This window comes from Callospermophilus lateralis, chromosome 7, assembly GCF_048772815.1.
Source record: "Callospermophilus lateralis isolate mCalLat2 chromosome 7, mCalLat2.hap1, whole genome shotgun sequence".
Classification (NCBI taxonomy): domain Eukaryota; kingdom Metazoa; phylum Chordata; class Mammalia; order Rodentia; family Sciuridae; genus Callospermophilus; species Callospermophilus lateralis.
In genome coordinates this window covers 21,723,045-21,740,563 of record NC_135311.1, presented here as the reverse complement: position 1 = coordinate 21,740,563, position 17,519 = coordinate 21,723,045, and the positions used below count along the sequence as shown (strand labels likewise).

General features: G+C 36.9%; 1 protein-coding gene across 2 annotated transcripts; it reads right to left on the bottom strand.

Moving 5' to 3' along the window:
* Nucleotides 1-6,155: 6,155 nt before the first annotated feature.
* Nras (NRAS proto-oncogene, GTPase) lies at nt 6,156-17,378 on the bottom strand. 2 transcript variants are annotated; one of them, XM_076862895.1, is made up of 7 exons: nt 17,264-17,378; nt 16,657-16,784; nt 14,284-14,462; nt 11,230-11,389; nt 10,426-10,549; nt 9,794-9,836; nt 6,156-9,692 (listed from the first exon to the last, which is right to left on the bottom strand). In XM_076862895.1, the coding sequence occupies exons 2-5, from the start codon at nt 16,765-16,767 to the stop codon at nt 10,430-10,432; spliced, it is 570 nt and encodes a 189-aa protein (XP_076719010.1). In that variant the 5' UTR covers nt 16,768-16,784; nt 17,264-17,378; the 3' UTR covers nt 6,156-9,692; nt 9,794-9,836; nt 10,426-10,429. The 2 variants fall into 2 exon arrangements, with proteins under 2 accessions (XP_076719010.1, XP_076719011.1); XM_076862896.1 differs by lacking the exon at nt 9,794-9,836.
* Nucleotides 17,379-17,519: the final 141 nt, after the last annotated feature.

Genomic DNA, 17,519 nt, shown 5'->3' with positions numbered 1-17,519 from the left:
ATGCCTGATTTTGGAGTTTTCAGACTCCAAAACTATGAGTCGAAAGAAACTTCTTTATAAATTACCCAGTAAGAGATATTTTGTTGCAGCAACAGAAAACAGACTAAGGCAGTTACCTTCAGTTAAGTTTTCAGACCAGTTTAACCCTTCATTACATTGCTTTAGCGGGAACAGTTCTGAGTTCTTTACCCCTTCTGCCATCAGAAACTATGAACTTTCTTTGTCACTCTGTTAGAGGTAAAGACAATGACATTATTCCTAAGGAATGTGTGTTGGTTTGGAGCACAACAAACCAACCTAGGTAAGCATTCTACTACAGAGCTTCTTCTCAGCAAAAGAAACAATCAGTGAGGTGAATAGAGAGCCTGCAGAATGGGAGCAAATTTCTACCACATGCACATCGGGTACAGCACTAATCTCTAGGATATATAAAGAACTAAAAAAACTTAACATCAAAAACCAAACAACCCAATCAAACCTGTGTGACAGTGAGGAATTTTATGGTATTTTACTACATTTAGTCTCATTTTCCTGTCAGTAATAATTCCCATACATGTCTAAAAATAAAGAAATCAAATTATAAGACTCATCTTTTTTCCAGAAACAAACTGACTTTATTTCCTGCCTCTTGAATGGAACTGAAATTCAACGACTTGCTTTTAACAAAATAATCTGAACTTCAACATAAAGGACCAAGGAGGCAGGCTAGGGGGTCCATGTGATAGTACCAATGGGAGGCCCTGTTAGAATTGTTTTGTTTTATACATAATAACTCATTTAATTTTCAAAATAATCTTTCGAGGAATTACTTTACCTTCATTTTCAGTTGAAATTCAGGTACAGAGAGGTTGACTTGCCCAAGGTCACACAGCTCATAGGTGGTGACGTTGGGATTTAAGCCATTATTCTGTCTCAAGTGGATATTCTTCAAAATCATGTTGTATTTGGTCTCACTATTGCTTGGTTGTGCAATAAGCATGACAGATCTAGAGAATACTAGGTCCTGGGCTGGACATAAGGATGTGACCTACTATATTCCCAGATAAACGTTGGTAGGAGTTGATTTGGGAAATCAAATGGCTTTATAATATTACTTGTGAAATCTTCAAATTAAATCTTGAATGGAAGCCTAAAACAAAAGATAGATGAAAGTAGAACTGCTCCTTTTGAGGTGAGGTGATAAGGGAAGAACAAGGCCTCACCCAGCCAGTCTCTCTGAAGTCTCCCTCATGATGGTCCAAGAGCTTTGAGCAGCATATTTGTTTTGGGGGGGGAGGGCACCAGGGGTTGAATTCAGGGGCACTCGATCACTGAGCAACAACCCCAGCCCTTTTTAATATTTTACTTATGAACAGGGTCTCCCTGAGTTGCCCAGCACCTTGCTGCTGCTGAGGCTGGCTTTGAACTCGCCATCCTCCTGCCTCAGCCTCCTGAGCTGCTGGGATTACAGGTGTGCTGTTTTGTTTTTGTTTTTGTTTTTTGGTTCTGGGATGCTTTACCACAAAACCATGTCCCCAGTCTCCCCCTTACCCCTGTCCCGTTTTTTACTTTGAAACTGAGTTTTGCTAAGTCGCTGAGGCTGGCCTCTGAGTTGTGGTCCTCCTGCCTCAGCCTCCTCAGTCACTGGCATTACAGGTATGTGCCACTGTGCCCGGCTGAACAGCATGGTTTGAAAATGACTAGTAAACAAATAAACAAACAAATGAAGCAGATTCTAGAATGAGGAGCGATACCTAGGTTAACTTTTAGGAAAAAAATACAACCATTTTTAGGGTTTCGGGATTCCTTATCAGTAAAATGGAGATCATTCCTGTTTTACATGGTTGTGGATGATCAGAGGAGATGAGGGATGCAAGAGCACTTGAGATTTTAAAGCCATAGATAAACAGAAGTCTCTCTTCCTATAGAGCCTGGATTTGAAAAGTGGTAATGAGTTATGAGTCAATATTTGGTGCATCTTGGATAGTCTTAAATGTTCTCAGGAAAATCAGGGAAGGGAGGGGAGGGCTGTGAGGGGAGGCAGTATCCAAAGCATGGTGGCTAGGTAATTTGTGTCCTTTGCCTTTGAAACAATAACCAACTTGCAATCAAGAAATTTTGCTTTATAGATTTATTCCCAGTAAAGTATTAACAAGGAGCCAATATATACCCAGAGCAGCATAGGCCTAGGCATATAATAGGTGATCAATAAAAACCTACTAAATGAAAGTTGTAAAGAAAATGTACAGCCAGGCATGGTAGGTGCACACCTGTAATCCCAGCAGTTTGGGAGACTGAGGCAGGAGGATTGTGAGTTCAAAGCCAGCCTCAGCAAAAGCAAGGCTCTAAGAAACTCATTGAGGCCCTGTCTCTAAATAAAATACAAAATAGGGCTGAGAATGTGGCTCAGTGGTAGAGTGCTCCTGAGAGTTCAATCCCCAATACCAAAAAAAAAGAAAGAAATTCAGGACTATCCTCAGCAACTTAGTGAGACCCTGTCTCAAAGTTAAAAAAAAAAAAAAATTAGAAGGGCTGTGTGGGAATGTAGCTCAGTAGTAAAACTCTTGGTTCACTTCCCAGAACCTAAATAAATAAATAAAGGGAGGAAAAAAGAAAGGAAAAGGAAAAGAAAAGAAAATGATCATGCCAGGTTAGGCCCTGACTTCCTTAATAAGACTCCTATAGCTCAAGAAATAAAATCAAGAATCAATAATGGGATAGATTCAAACTAAAAAGCTTCTTCTCAGCAAAAGAAACAATCAGTGAGGTGAATAGAGAGCCTACAGAATGGGAGCAAGTTTTTACCACATGCACATCAGGTACAGCACTAAACTCTAGGATATATAAAGAACTAAAAAAAACTTAATACCAAAAAACAAACAACCCAATCAATAAATGGTCTAAGAAGCTGAATAGACTCTTCTCAGAAGATATACATTTGATCAAATATATGAAAAAATGTTCAACTTCTCTTGCAATTAGAGAAATGCAAATCAAAACTATTCTAAGACTTCATCTCACTCCAGTCAGAATGGCAGCTATTAGAAAGACACATTCATACGTTGCTGGTGGGACTGCAAATTGGTGCAACCAATATGGAAAGAAGTCTGGAGATTCTTTGGAAAACTTGGAATGGAATCACCATTTGCCCCAGCTATCCTACTCCTCAGTCTATCCCCAAAGGACTTAAAAACAGAACATACAGGGACACAGCCACATCAATGTTTATAGCAGCACAATTCACAATAGCTAAACTATGGAACCAACCTAGATGCCCTTCAGTAGATGAACGGACAAAGAAAATGTGATATTTATACACAATGGAATATTAATAATAATAAACAATATTATTCAGCATTAAAAGAGAATAAAAATCATGGCATGTGCAGGTAAATGGGTGGAGCTGGAGAATAATAATGCTAAGTGAAATTAGCCAGTCCCCCAAAACCAAATGCTAAATGAGTTCTCTGGTTTAAGGATGCTGATTCATAATATGCTGCTGGGGGGTGGAGGTGGGGATGGGAGGAATGGAGGAACTTTAGATAGGGGAAAGGAGAGGGAGGGAACAGATGGTGGAAGGAGATGGACTTCATTACCCCAAATACATGTATGAAGACACGAATGGTGTGCTCTACTTTGCGTATACCAGATACGTGAAATGTTGTGCTCTATATGTGTACTATGAATTGAAATGCATTCTGCTGTCATGTATAACAAATTAGAATAAATAAGTAAAAAGAAAAAACCCCAATGCAACAAAAACATTTTGATAGGGCTTATGGCTACAACCAGGGGATATCAAACATGCTAGAATTGCATTTGGGGCTTTAATATTAAATGTCAAACACCTCAAATTTTACAGGCAAAACAAGCATCAATGTATAAGATCTCTTGATTTAATTTTCAAAATGTCTTTCTTAAACTACATATTAGTGGTTTAATGAAACATTCCTATCAGGCATGTTTGGCCACAGATGTAAACGTGGAGAACTGATTTATACAAAGATATTTAAAATTATGTGCAAGGTTTCTTTCAGACTTAAATAGTATACATAATTCATGCATCAATAGAACCAATTTTATCACTTCCACAGTAGCCATTCTAGAAGATTGCTTTTCCTAACTTGGATAATATTTCAGGCTCCTGCATTTAAAAGGTCTGGTAGGCAACTGCAAGTTTCCAACCTTGTCCTCCCCCATCAGACATGTGGCAGCCTCTATCTTTAGAAACATTTAATAGCACTTTAACTTCCAACATTGCAGGTGCTACCCATTTTTACTTTATATGATTCCTATAAATTGATGACAATCAGAATTCATGCTAATTAAGAGACTGAGTTTATTCTCTTAGGCTGGAAAATAACCCCTTCTCCCTTACCACACACCAGTAGTTAATAAACGATTTTGGTGCAAATGTGAAGTAAATCATGTGTAGGATATAGTCTCCAAAGAAGAATGATCAGTTCACTAGTTTCTGAATCTGAACCATTTTAAGCTCCTATCAGCACTAGAAAGAGCATTTGTTATTTCTATTTTGTGTGTCCCTATAATTCCAGTTTTATTTTATTAAGGAAAAAAACTCACATTCAGGGGGATATGGTAAGGCATAACTATAATCTGTGACTTGTGAAGCAGAGGCAGGAAGATGACAAGTTAAAGGCCAGCCTGGACAACTTAGACCCTATCTCAAAACAAAAAATTTAAAAAGTGCTGGAGATGTAGCTCAGTGGTGGAGCACCCGCCTAGCAATGAGCAAGTTCAATAGTACTACAAACAAACAAACGAAACCTCACCACCAAAACCAAAACAAAACAATAACAAACAAAAAACAAACTACCACATTTCATCGCCCAGTTATTTTAAAGCATTGCAAAATATTCTCAGGCAGTTTGCAAAATGATCACTAGCAAAGCCTCTTGGCCCCCTTTTCATGTATTTATGGATATCAAATAACTCATGCAACTATGTTGGCCTTTTAATGACCTTGAATATTGCTTGTTAGGAGAAATGAAAGCTAAATAGCAATGATGCATAGGAGGTCCCCTCAGGGTCCAAATAAGCTTCTTTGGGTTTTTTTCAGTGTTTTCTACTATCTAGAAAACAATATTTTGCCACTTAAATTTACTTTTCTCAAGCTGAATTCAAATATTTAATAACCCCTCTCCATATCTACTTTAAAGAAAGAGCATTATGTACTTGGTAGAAGAAACCAAATTTCCATAATCACCATATTCCAGAATTTATGCTAATGGAAGATTAGATTTGAAATCATTCTATCTTCTTAGGACTGGAAAATCTGAGATATCCTAACTGACCCCTCCCAATTTTGTAAATGAAGAAAGTATGAGTTGTAGTAGTAAAATTATAGTTGGAACCCAGGTTCTGTAGTTCCTAGACCAAAGCTTTTCCAACTATGCCAAGACTGCTAGATGAAGCAGTAATACAAAGATACATTAAATATTTCAATGATAGTTTTAAAGTGCTTTATATTTCTCTGAGAATCTGACAAACAGCTATGAATCATCCCCAAGGTAATAGTTTAAAACAAGCCTTGACATATTTTATATGTTTCCTTGTGGGATACATTCTCAGGTCCCCAGTGGATGCCTAAAAACTGCAGATAGTACTATACAAGCATTATATTTCTACCTTATGTATATTTTCCTATACATACACATCTGTGGTAATTTATTAATTAGGCACAGTAAGAGATTTAAATGAATAATCACTAACAATACATAAGCATCACTACTCTTATACTTTGGGACCAATAGCAGATAAAGGGTTACTGGAATTAACTACTGTGATATCTTTATAGATGATCTGATAACAGAGACAGATAATAATTGACTATAGAGCAGGTAGTATATAGAGTGTGGAAACACTGGACAAAGGAATGATTCACATCCTGGTTGGGATGGATTGGGTAGTGTGAGATTTCACTGTATACTCAGAAGAGGGTGTCATTTAAAACTTAGGAATTGTTTCTGGAATTTTCCATTTGATATTTTAGGACTCTGGAGTAACTAAAACCACAGAAAGTGAAATAAAATGAGGAATTCAACTCTTCTAATATTGTCCAAATGCCACATCCAAAAGTCTAAAATTAATATTAGCTTTCTATAAAGACACTTCAGTAGGAAAAAAGAAATAATGACAAAGCAAAGAACTTCCAGTTTTTATTTTTTTAAACATTATTTAACAAGAAAAATATTCAACCAAATTTTAAAAAATTAGGATGGATTAATTTACAATAAAATAATCAACTTAAAATAGCCCTTTTATTTAGGGCCAAAGAGGCCAATAGTTTCCATTTAAACAGCAGAATTGCACAACTGATATTGTAACCTATATTTGATGGCACAGAAATAAAAAGTCACACAAATTTCATTGGTACCCACCCTACACTCCAGAGTGGAGTTCAAATACTTGCTTGTCAGGTCAATACTCAGACTTAAAAATCAGTAATATTTTGACATATATCTACAACTAATCTGATGAGAACACTTTAAAAATAATTCTTATAGAAAAAAGAACCTTAAAATAATTTCATGGCACATTAGACTGCTTAAAGAAACAGCAAAGATGAAAAAAAAATACAAGATATTTTAGTCCCTTCTTTACAGAAACTACCCAAATAAAAATATTTTCCCTAATTAGTTACCCTTGCTTCTTATAATTTATTAGCAGAGATGAATTATAAGAAGTAGAATGCACCAGTTTGGGGTTCTTGGTTGTAGCTGCCAGCTTAAGAGTGCATGACTGCGAATATAAAGCAAAATATGATTATGATCACGAATTCTAGATTGGGAAAAACTCAAAATCTTCTTAAAGTTTTCCTTTATCCTTGCTTTCAAGTCATGAAAAAATTCACAGCAGTTTAAAGGATGATGAAAGACTAAACAGGGGGCCCACCAAAAAAAAAAAAAAAAAAAAAGAGAGAGAGCGAGAGAGAGATTAATTTTACCTATTACATTCCTAAAGAATAACTAAGTGTACTGTATTACCAAGTTAACATTCTATAGTAAGCTCCTGGAGCAGATACAGCATTTAACAGATTCATTTACAGATTAGGTATGGTAGCTTTAGGCAGAACATCTTATTTTCACACTCTCCAATGTGCAATCTTTAAAAACAAAACAAAACCATAATGGAATATGTAATTTATGACAGCTGGCCAGGCACTTAAATTGGGGAAAGTGACCTTGAGAATTTGAGGTAAAACAATTATTTTCAGCAATTACATATTCTAAAAACTGTTTTATACTACACTAACTGAACTTTTCAGCTTTTAACTCTTAAGCATGTCATTCTGTCACGCCAAAATTCACACCGAAGTGCAACTTCTTAAGAAGCTATTAAAGAACATTTTCAAGTCTGAATTTTGGCCCCATTTCTGTACTTCTGTGCTTACAACATATCTAAGAAAACTATAGATACATACATACAAGGGCTAAGGCCACTACAGCCCAAAAGGAGTAACTATTTTTCTCCCTAATTTGACATTAAATTTAAAAAACTCTTTAGGTTCACATTGCTATCACATACACACACACACATAAGAGTTCAAGTGAGGTGGTAAGTCTCAATCTAGCCTCAGGAAAATGACAGAGCAAAAGGGGCAGACACAAAGCAGCACAGAGTTTCATTTGTAGGTGACAACCCTACTGTGAATGCTCCCAGCAATAGCACTAAGGAGCACAACTCTTGAATTTATTATAATCTGGGCATAGTATATGTTTCTTCTACTGTTCTTGAACTCATTTCCGGATAATGTGGAGTTTGCTTAATAAATGAAAATTCATATTAGAAAACAAAAACCTCAGTAAATGTTCAGACATTAGAACATTAAGTGTTCATTCTGGAATTAGGCCTTTATCAAAAGTTATCCAAATCTACTTTTCATTAGAATTCCTGGGGCTGGCTATGTAGCTCATGGTTAGCACATGTAAGGCCCTGGGTTTGATCCCCATGCCACCAAAAAAGAAAGGAAAATTACCCAAGGCATTACCTATAAATGGAAATATCATTCCTCCGCATACTCCTAATTATATTTCTATTCTTTCCTCAGCAATCTCAACCCAAAGGCTATTTTATGTTTTGAACAAATTCATCAGCTTTTTTTTTTTTGTCTACTATGCAGACTAATTTATCACCATCTATTTAAAACCCCTCAGAGAATATTATAAATTAAAAACAATTTTTTGAGGCACCCTCATTCTCAAAAAATGAGAAAAAAATATTGGCTTAGTTTCCAAGTTGAAGAGGGGGGAGGTTGAAAGATAAAAACTTCTAAGCTGAATCTCCTTAGAATACCAAACTTTTCTAGTCATGGTAGAGGATTCATGCTTATTAACCTCTTCTTTCCTTGCAGGGTTAACAGCAGGCATCTAACAGAACTACTGGCTAGAGTTACTGGTGCAGGGAGCAAATGTGGAATTTTTCTCTGCGTGATGCTACCTGGCTTGTTCAAGTTTTGAAACTGTGACCCCGGTCCATTAGCACCATGCTTTACTCAACTGAAATAATTAATCAAGCCCCTATTGCTGTGGGGTGAGGGGCAGAGAGTAGAGTGAGAAGGGGATTGAGGGCAGTTACATACATCACTAAGAGACTATGATATGCAGTGAAAATGTAATCTGTTAACATACTATATTTGAGGTTTGAAAATCACTGATTATAGCTATAAAATAACATCACACCAAATTGTTATAATATTTGAATAACTGCAAATGTAGAGCTTTCTGGTATGACCCAAATATGAATATGAATGGAAGTTCATTGAACATGATATTATCAATAAGCTAAAAGAAACAAATTACATACATTTATAGGTAGTAACCTACCAAAAAAGTGGAGACAAGATAAAAATTAAGTGAAATTATCCATAATTGCTTCCAGTTTCATTTTTCCCCAGGGAAAGCTCCAAAATAGGCTTCTGGAAAACCATCTTCACATACATAAACAATGGCATCTGCTATTGTATATCTTTTCCTTAAAGGTAGATGGATCATATATATTCATTTTCAGGTATAATGGTTTTTGACACATCTATTCCAGTGAAGTATTATAAAGAAAGTCTACAAATCACTTCTAGGAAAAAGGCACTTTGTTGTGAAAGGTGGATTTAATTTCATGAAAGTTGAGAAGACTAGGATCGACTCAAAAGTTAGCATTCGCTTTAGTATTTATGAATACAGTGCAGATGCCAGTTTATAGACTACAATTGATAACGTTACAAATAAACCAATCTGCAACATTAATTATATTCTTGGCAAAACATTAATTCATGACATTTCTCCAAAAGCTAAAATAGGTCCAAGTTCAACAGTAAAAAGAAATAAGAAAAAAAAAAAAAATCACCAGCAGTTGCTACTTTAGCGCTCAAGGAACTGTTTTCAACAGAATTTCATGTCTAGTTTGGTTCTCTGTTTCAGAGCATGAATTGGCTTTCGATGAAAAACATGGGTGGTGGAGGTGTGTTTGTTTCTACATGGGAGAACCCAGGGTGGAAAACTATTAGGGAATAAAAAGAGATGCATTTCTCTGGTCAGACAACCAAGTGAGGAGGTAGTTATTCTGAGAAATTCTCAAGCAGAGACTGCTGTGTTCATCTACTGAGAGTTGGGGAAGTAGCAGGAGCTTCTCTGAGATGAAGAGAGCAACAGGGATACTTCTCCTCCAGGGAAGTCAGGACCAGGGTATCAGTGCAGCTGAAATAAAAATGGAATGTGGGTAAGTGGCACACACAGTACGAGAAAAACAAGTTTAGGAACTCAATGTGAATGAAAATACATTTCCAAACTTGTCCTACCTTGAAAGTGGCTCTTTTTTTGATGACAGAACTTTGTAAATAACTATTAAAAAAAAGAACACACACCATGTCATTATCACTGAGTTTCTATACAGTGATTCTTCAAACTCCTGGCTTAAGAACATGGTATATGTTTCTTCTAATTTCTAATATTATCAAAAATAGAAAGCTATCTGTATAATAATTACATGTTTTAAAAACAGGTTAAACTTCAGTCCTCTCAGAAGGGTACCATCAGGAAAATATTTGATAGTTATAATTACACAGAAATTCTCAGTTAAATAACAACAGAGTCAGCCAGGCACTGTGGCGCATGCCTGTAAATCCAGTGACTTGGGAGGCTGAGGCAGGTGGATTGTAAGTTCAAAGCCAGCCTCAGCAACTTAGTGAGTGAGGCCCTAAACAACTTAGTGAGATGCTTTCAGAAGATAAAAAAATAAAATAAAATAAAGGGCTGGGGATGTAGCTCAGTGGTAAAAGCAGCACCATTGGGTTAAATTCTTAGTAACAAAAACAAAAGAATACCAAACAATAGAATCAGTAACACTAACACTCCTCCAAACTGCCTAATGCTAAAAAATAACATTTATAATTATGTCAAAGTTATATGTCAGATCAGATCACACACTCACCTTGTTACATCACCACACATGGCAACCCCATACAACCTTGAGTTCCATCATCACTGCTGTTGAGTTTTTTCATTCGGTACTGGCGTATTTCTCTTACCAGTGTGTAAAAAGCATCTTCAACACCCTATGGAAAGAAAGAAGAAAGAAAATCTAAGGACAGCTCAACTAACACAATGCAGGTTATAAGTTTTCTCATTTATACTTCTTTAAGAGGGATGTAAATTCCAATTACTGGGCTGAGGTTGTGACTCAGCAGTATAGCACTCGCCTAGCACATGCGAGATGCTGGGTTTGATCCTCAGCACCACATAAAAATAGATAAATAAAAAGATATTGTGTCCAACTACAACTAAAAAAACATTAAAAAAAAATTCCAATTACCAATTCACAGGTGATAAAATAGGGTGAGTTACAGGACACCAAGTTTAGTACATTCACAGGCTGATATACAAATAGCATATTTTGTAAAAACAGATTCCAGCAAAGGAAAAAGGGTAACATTGAGACACAGAGAAAACTACCAGATCTAATGATTCCATTCAGGAGGGCTTAAGCCCTAACAGTGATTGGTGCTGATGGGAAAAGGGCTAATGTTCATAAATATTTTAAATCAAGGGTCTTCACTAGAAATATGTGTGCCTGTTAATGCAGGAATAAAAATGCCATACTAGAACATTAGGTAAATTCATTTTGGGTTTAAACTGAAAATTAACAACACAAAAGGATATAATTAGAAATCTAAAACAAGGAATGTGAATCACATCTTAACAAATTCTTGCAAAGATGCTCAAAGCCCTACCATACCTGTCTGGTCTTGGCTGAGGTTTCAATGAACGGAATTCCATAACTCTTGGCCAATTCATGGGCTTGTTTTGTGTCAACTGTTCTTGTTGGCAAATCACACTTGTTTCCTACCAGCACCATAGGTACATCGTCTGAGTCTTTTACGCGCTTAATCTGCTCCCTAAAACAGGGAATATGTCATAACAACGTAAGAAAAACAAACTTTCAAGAAGGAATAGAATGGTAAGGCAAAAGAGAAATTGGCAAGTTCTATATGGCCCTATTAGCTTCTAGTATTGAATTTCACATTTTTTTGATCACTTATACAAGACCTTGTATATCAAGGAGATTGGTTTAGACTTGGTGCAGCAGCCATAGGGAAGTTGTAAATCTAGTTCATATTCTAATAGAAATGGATGGCTATTCTATGTGTATCCTGATGTACATCCTAGTTTGGCTCATGGATTCTCCAAAGACACTGACTCTGGATTGTCACTAGAAATCATACTTTAGATTAAGGTTTGAAGTATAAAAAAATAAAGCCACTAAATTTTTTGACATTCCCTGGGGAATGACAAGATTTAACGAATAGATAATCCACTTTCAAGACAGGAGGCACCCAAATCGTTTTCTCAAACAAATTTATAGTTTCAAATCTAAGATATGAATGAGAAAACACCAGACTGATCCTAATAAAGGGGTTGGGGGACTGAAGAAATCTGGAACTCCCAAAGATAGCAAGCACTCTCTTCAGTGACAATGCTAAGACCTACCACATAGCAGTTTGGAAGTTATTGCTCCAGATTCTCTCCACCAACACTGCCCAATAAAACTTTTTTGTGCTGTTGGAAATGGTCTATTTATACTGTTAAACATGGTAGTCACCAGTCATATGTAGCTATTGAGCACTTTATCTCATTTTCTAATGCAACCAAGAAGCTAATTTTCAAATTTTACTTCATTTTAATTTGAATATAAACTGCCACATTTTGCTGTGGCTACCATACTGCACCACTGCTCTAAACTCTAGCTTGGATTACAAAATCTTGTACCTAAACTGCATTCCACTGGCTGTCTGGAGAACTATTTATAGGTGTGATGGTAGTAGCTTATGTTAAGAGATATTACAGGACAACCTAAAGTACCTGGAACATGTCACTGTGTCAGGTTACTACTCTTCTTTACATTAAACCACACTCTTTGAAGATCAGAGCAATTTCTTTTTCTGGTGTCAGTATAATTTTGCTTCTTCTGAGCAACTGATTTGTTTTCAGCAGATCCTGCATCTTTTAGCTTCTCTTTTCACAACAGCTGTCAAATTTGTAGTCTAACTCTTCAAGATCACTGGGCTTCAAATACAGTTACAAAATAAGCTCATCCCTAACTCCTCTTTATTTTCTCTTTGCCTCACTTAAGCCCGTTTCATTAGTTTATCTTCCTATACAGGCATTTTTACAAGATGCTTTAAATACTCTTTAAATACTAGGGCAGGGCACAGATAGAAAAATGTAAGGTAGAAGAAAATTCTAAGGAAAAAGAAAATGACTTCTAGAAATTCAATGAATATTTATTAGATGCTTGCCAAAAGTTGGGCACTTTTTAAGTGCAGTCATCCCTTGATATTCATGGGAAACTAGTTCCAGGATACAACCACAATTTATACCAAAATCTCATGATGCTCATCTCTTATATAAAATGGTATAGTATTTGCATATAATCTATGTACATCTTTCATCTATACTTAAGTCATCTCTAAACTACTGATAAAAATACAATATAAATGCTATTTAAAATATTTGTTTATATTGTTTAGGAATGACAATATGAAAACAAGTCTATAGATGTTCTGTACAGAAGCTATTTTTTCCAAGGTTGGTTGAATCTGAGGATGTGGAACATTCAGATACAGAGAGCTGAGGATACTAAGAGTACTTCCAGAGAAAAGGAAAATGGGAAGTAAAGAAGGTCTAGGAAAAAACAAAACAAAACACTGAATTCAGTTGTGGATCAGTTTGCTTCTGAGAGCAAATATCTTCACAAATTGGGGGAAAAAAGCCAGGACTCAAGGCAGACCACTTACAAGGTATTTACTATGGGCCAAGTACTCTTCTGAGTGATTTACATACTTTTTTTGTCGGGGGTGGTGGGTACTGGGGATTGAACTCAGGAGCACTTTACCACTGAGCCACATCCCCGGCCCTATTTTGTATTTTATTTAGAGACAGGGTCTCACTGAGTCACTTAGCACCTTGCTTTTGCTGAGACTGGCTTTGAACTTGCGATCCCCTGCCTCAGCCTCCCAAGCCGCTTGGATTACAGGCATTTGCCACAGTGCCCAGTGATTTACATACTTTTTAATTTGTTTAATCTTCACAACTTTAACAGGTAGATACAATTATCTCATTATAGATAAGAAAACAGGACACACAGATTCAGTAGTGGGCCCCAAAGTCACATACTTAATAATTGATGAAGCTCGATTTCAACCTATTCAGAGTCCATATTCTTAACCACTATATTTTCTGCCTAAATATTGAGCTAAGAAAAAGGAGCCCTGGATTTTTGGGCCTGGGTCTACTAACAGTGCAACTCCAAAAACCCAATAAACCACTTCCTGAATTCTTTAATTTTGTAAAATAAGAACGTTGCACTAGAAATTTTTATAATCCAATTTAGCTTTGAAATTTTATGGTTCTAGAGAGAAAGTCCATCTTTATGCTCCTTTGCCTTTCTTCCATTTTTGATCTATACCCTATTTGTTTCTTCCTATCATTTTGTCTATTTCTTCCAAAAAGACACTTCTCTGAAATTCCTTTATGATCTCTAGTTGAATGGTCTCATTTATGTATTGTGAAACAGTAGCAAGTCTCATTTATGTATTACCAAACACTATAGTAACAGTATACTATACAGAATTCCAGTATTTCAGTAAAAACCCCAGAATCTTAATGTCAAACGACCTAAAACCAACTCTTCCCATAATTAAAAAGCTGTATCTTCCCTAAGTAAAGTATCCTCATTCTCCCACAAAACTTCAGAAGAACATACTTTCAGAAAAAATAATGTTCCTAGTACCTGTAGAGGTTAATATCTGCAAATGATTTGCTATTATTGATGGCAAATACACAGAGGAAGCCTTCGCCTGTCCTCATGTATTGGTCTCTCATGGCACTGTACTCCTCTTGTCCAGCTGTATCCAGTATGTCCAATAGACAGGTTTCACCATCTATTACCACCTGTTTTCGGTAAGAATCCTGGGAGTATGGAGGGTTGGGATGCAGGGAGAGAGGTAAATTCAATTTTTATTAAAAACCACAGGGCATGCAATGTTACTGTCAAGGATAAATAAGCCAACTATTCAAAACCATTTCTGTTTATCTGAATTGTCCCTCAAACTGTTAATATATAATCACAAATGTATTAATATCACCTTAGGAAAAAGCTCCAAATCTTAAACAGAAAACGAGGCCAGTCTGTTTCTAGAAAAGATAGAGAAAAAAGTGTGTCTCTGTGTGTGTGTGTGTGTCTATATATATATATATATATATATATATATATATATATATCTGTGTGTGTGTCTATATACATATATAGTTTATATTTATAATTTATTACATATATTTACTTATATCTATATATGTATGATGAAATATATAATACATCTATATATGTACACAGATGTAATATACAAGTATATGTACATAGATATAATATATAAAGAAGTTCAAATGACAGCTGTATTGCAGTTAGGAAAACTACAGAGATTAAGTTCATTCATACTGTATTTTACTAAACTATGAACTAGATGGTTTTACTTGAGCTGTTTATTTTGCTTTTAAGATTCTAAACATAACTAACCTAACCCTGGATAATGAATCATTTGTGTTATGACTAAATATACAAATACCTTTTGTTGCAGGGAGATTACAATACCACAAATGTTTTTCTCATCATAACAGACTGTACCTTTGGGAAATATTCCTGAATCAAATTCCTAGTTTCCAAACAAGGTACAATTAATTTCTCAGGAAGAAAGACATATATATATATATATATATATATATATATATAATCATATAAAAAAATACTTCTAGGGGGGGTGTGGTAGTGCACACCTGTGATCCCAGCTACTAGGGAGGTTGAGACAGGAGGACTGCAAATTTAAGGTCAGCCTCAGCAACTTAGTGAGACCCTGTCTCAAAATGAAGGGCTGGAGTATAGCTCAGTGGTAGAGCACTTGCCTAGCATGCACCAGGCTCTGGGTTCAGTCCCCATTACTGAAAAAAGCAAAATGTGAAAAACTTCCAATTTGGCTTTATGGCAATATTTTGTGATTCAATAATGTCACACTTGGAAGAACTATTCTATGGTACTGGGAACATTCTATATTGTTATTTGAGTGGTGGTTACATGGGTGTATACAAATATAACCTGAGCTGCACACACATGAGATTTATGTATGTAAGTAAATTACCCCTCAATAAATAAAACTCTGGAAAATATTTCAGCCAATTTTTAATAGTGAATATATCAGAATTAGTTTGCATTAAACATTCAGTAGCCAGCTGGCAGATGGGGCCACGGCAGGATCATTTAGACATTTTTAAGTTGCACAACTACAAAATCTTTCATTTAAAGAGTCTTAAATGTCACTTATTGAACCCAATCTGTAACATGAACTCCCAAGATAACAAAAGAATCCTGAAGTACATACTAATAAGCGATGCTTTACCATTCACAAATAATTTAAACATTTATCTGATTTTTCACAATATTCCTGTGTGGTAGGCAGGACAAAGTTCATGGCACTTTAATACATGCAGAAAATTAGGTTAAGAGATGTCCTTAATATCACAAAACTAAATAACCTTTAAACGGGGACTGCAATCCTAGGCACAGTGACTCAAAATCTCAAGTTGTTTCTACTCCAATTCAAATCTGACTTTCAGTAGCCTCTCCTAGCAAAGAAATGAGAATTGAAAAATATCCAGATCTGTGAATTCTTTATCCCCATCCTCTTTCTTCTACAAAATCAATCTATTTACCTGTGGTAAGCTTTTCTATTTAATCCCCGGGACCCCCTCACCCCTATCACACACACTGTGAGACAGGTCTTGCTATGTAGCCCGCACTGGCTGAGAGCCTGTGATACTCCTGTCTCAGCCTCCCAAGTGGCTGGGGTGGGCTATAATGCCTTTCTATTTAACAGAGCTGCCATATACAAAGAAACTTAATAAATTCAACACTGAGAACTGATGTAAACTAAATTTTTAAAGAAAACCTTCAGCAGCTAATAAACTCAATAAAGTTTTACTTTATTGCATCACTGAATGCAGTATCTAAAATTACTTTTTGTTCTGATTTACTTACAAAGGATAAAGGAAATGGGTAAGGGGGAAACTGATTATGAGAGCTAGAGTCACTTGGTAGACTACCATTGGGCCTCACCTCTATGGTGGGATCATATTCATCCACAAAATGGTTCTGGATTAGCTGAATTGTCAGTGCGCTTTTCCCAACACCACCTGCTCCAACCACCACCAGTTTGTACTCGGTCATTTCACACCAGCAAGAACCTGTAGGAAACCGGCAACTGAGATTAAGTGGCAAGCCAATTCTGCAGTACTTCAAAGCTTGTAAAATCAACAGTAACTAAAACAAGACTTTGAAGTGTATTAGTTCCATACATGTTCCCTTCCACTTAACTTCACAAAGTGATTCAGGGACACAAAAATACTTGCAGATTAGTGTGGGCTTCGGATTTCTGGCTTCTTGCTACTCCCACCCGAGTCTAGTTTTCCACTGTGCTTGGGTTCCGCCCTTAGCTTAAGGTAAAGGAAACCCCCGCTTTCTACTGCTTGTGTACTTCTCAGCCCTGGGGCGGTCTCCGGCCGCGACCCCTTCCCATCGTTTCCACAGAACGCCCCACGTAAGGCCCCAAAGGAGGCACCCGCCCAAGGCCTTTGTCTTCGGTTCCTTGATTCCGTTCCATACCGGGCATGAACGGGAAGCCTGAATGCTCCAAAGCCCAACGCCCTGAACGTCAGAGGCCTACCTCAAGCTCCGCTGCCCCCGCTTCACACGGATTTAGGACGTCCACCGGGAAAAATGCTAGAGACCCCGGAACCGCCATGAACAGCCCCCACCAGGGAGCGGCACTTCCGGCCCCGCCCGCTACGCAATCAGTATGCGCCTCGGGCGCCCAAGCCCCGCCCCAGCCACGTGGGCATGCGACCCAGGAGTCACGCGGCAGGCCGCACCCAGACCCGCCCCTCCCACGCAGGACGTTTCAATAATGAAAGCGCTAGGTG

Bases quoted from the DNA above. Each gene is read 5' to 3' on its own strand.
- Nras (XM_076862895.1), bottom strand. From the start codon at position 16,767: ATGACCGAGTACAAACTGGTGGTGGTTGGAGCAGGTGGTGTTGGGAAA. The intron at 14,463-16,656 runs GTGAGGCCCAAT...CCATACTCCCAG, and splicing joins AATATGATCCCACCATAGAG to GATTCTTACCGAAAACAGGT. The intron at 11,390-14,283 runs GTACTAGGAACA...TCCCTGTTTTAG, and splicing joins GCAGATATTAACCTCTACAG to GGAGCAGATTAAGCGCGTAA.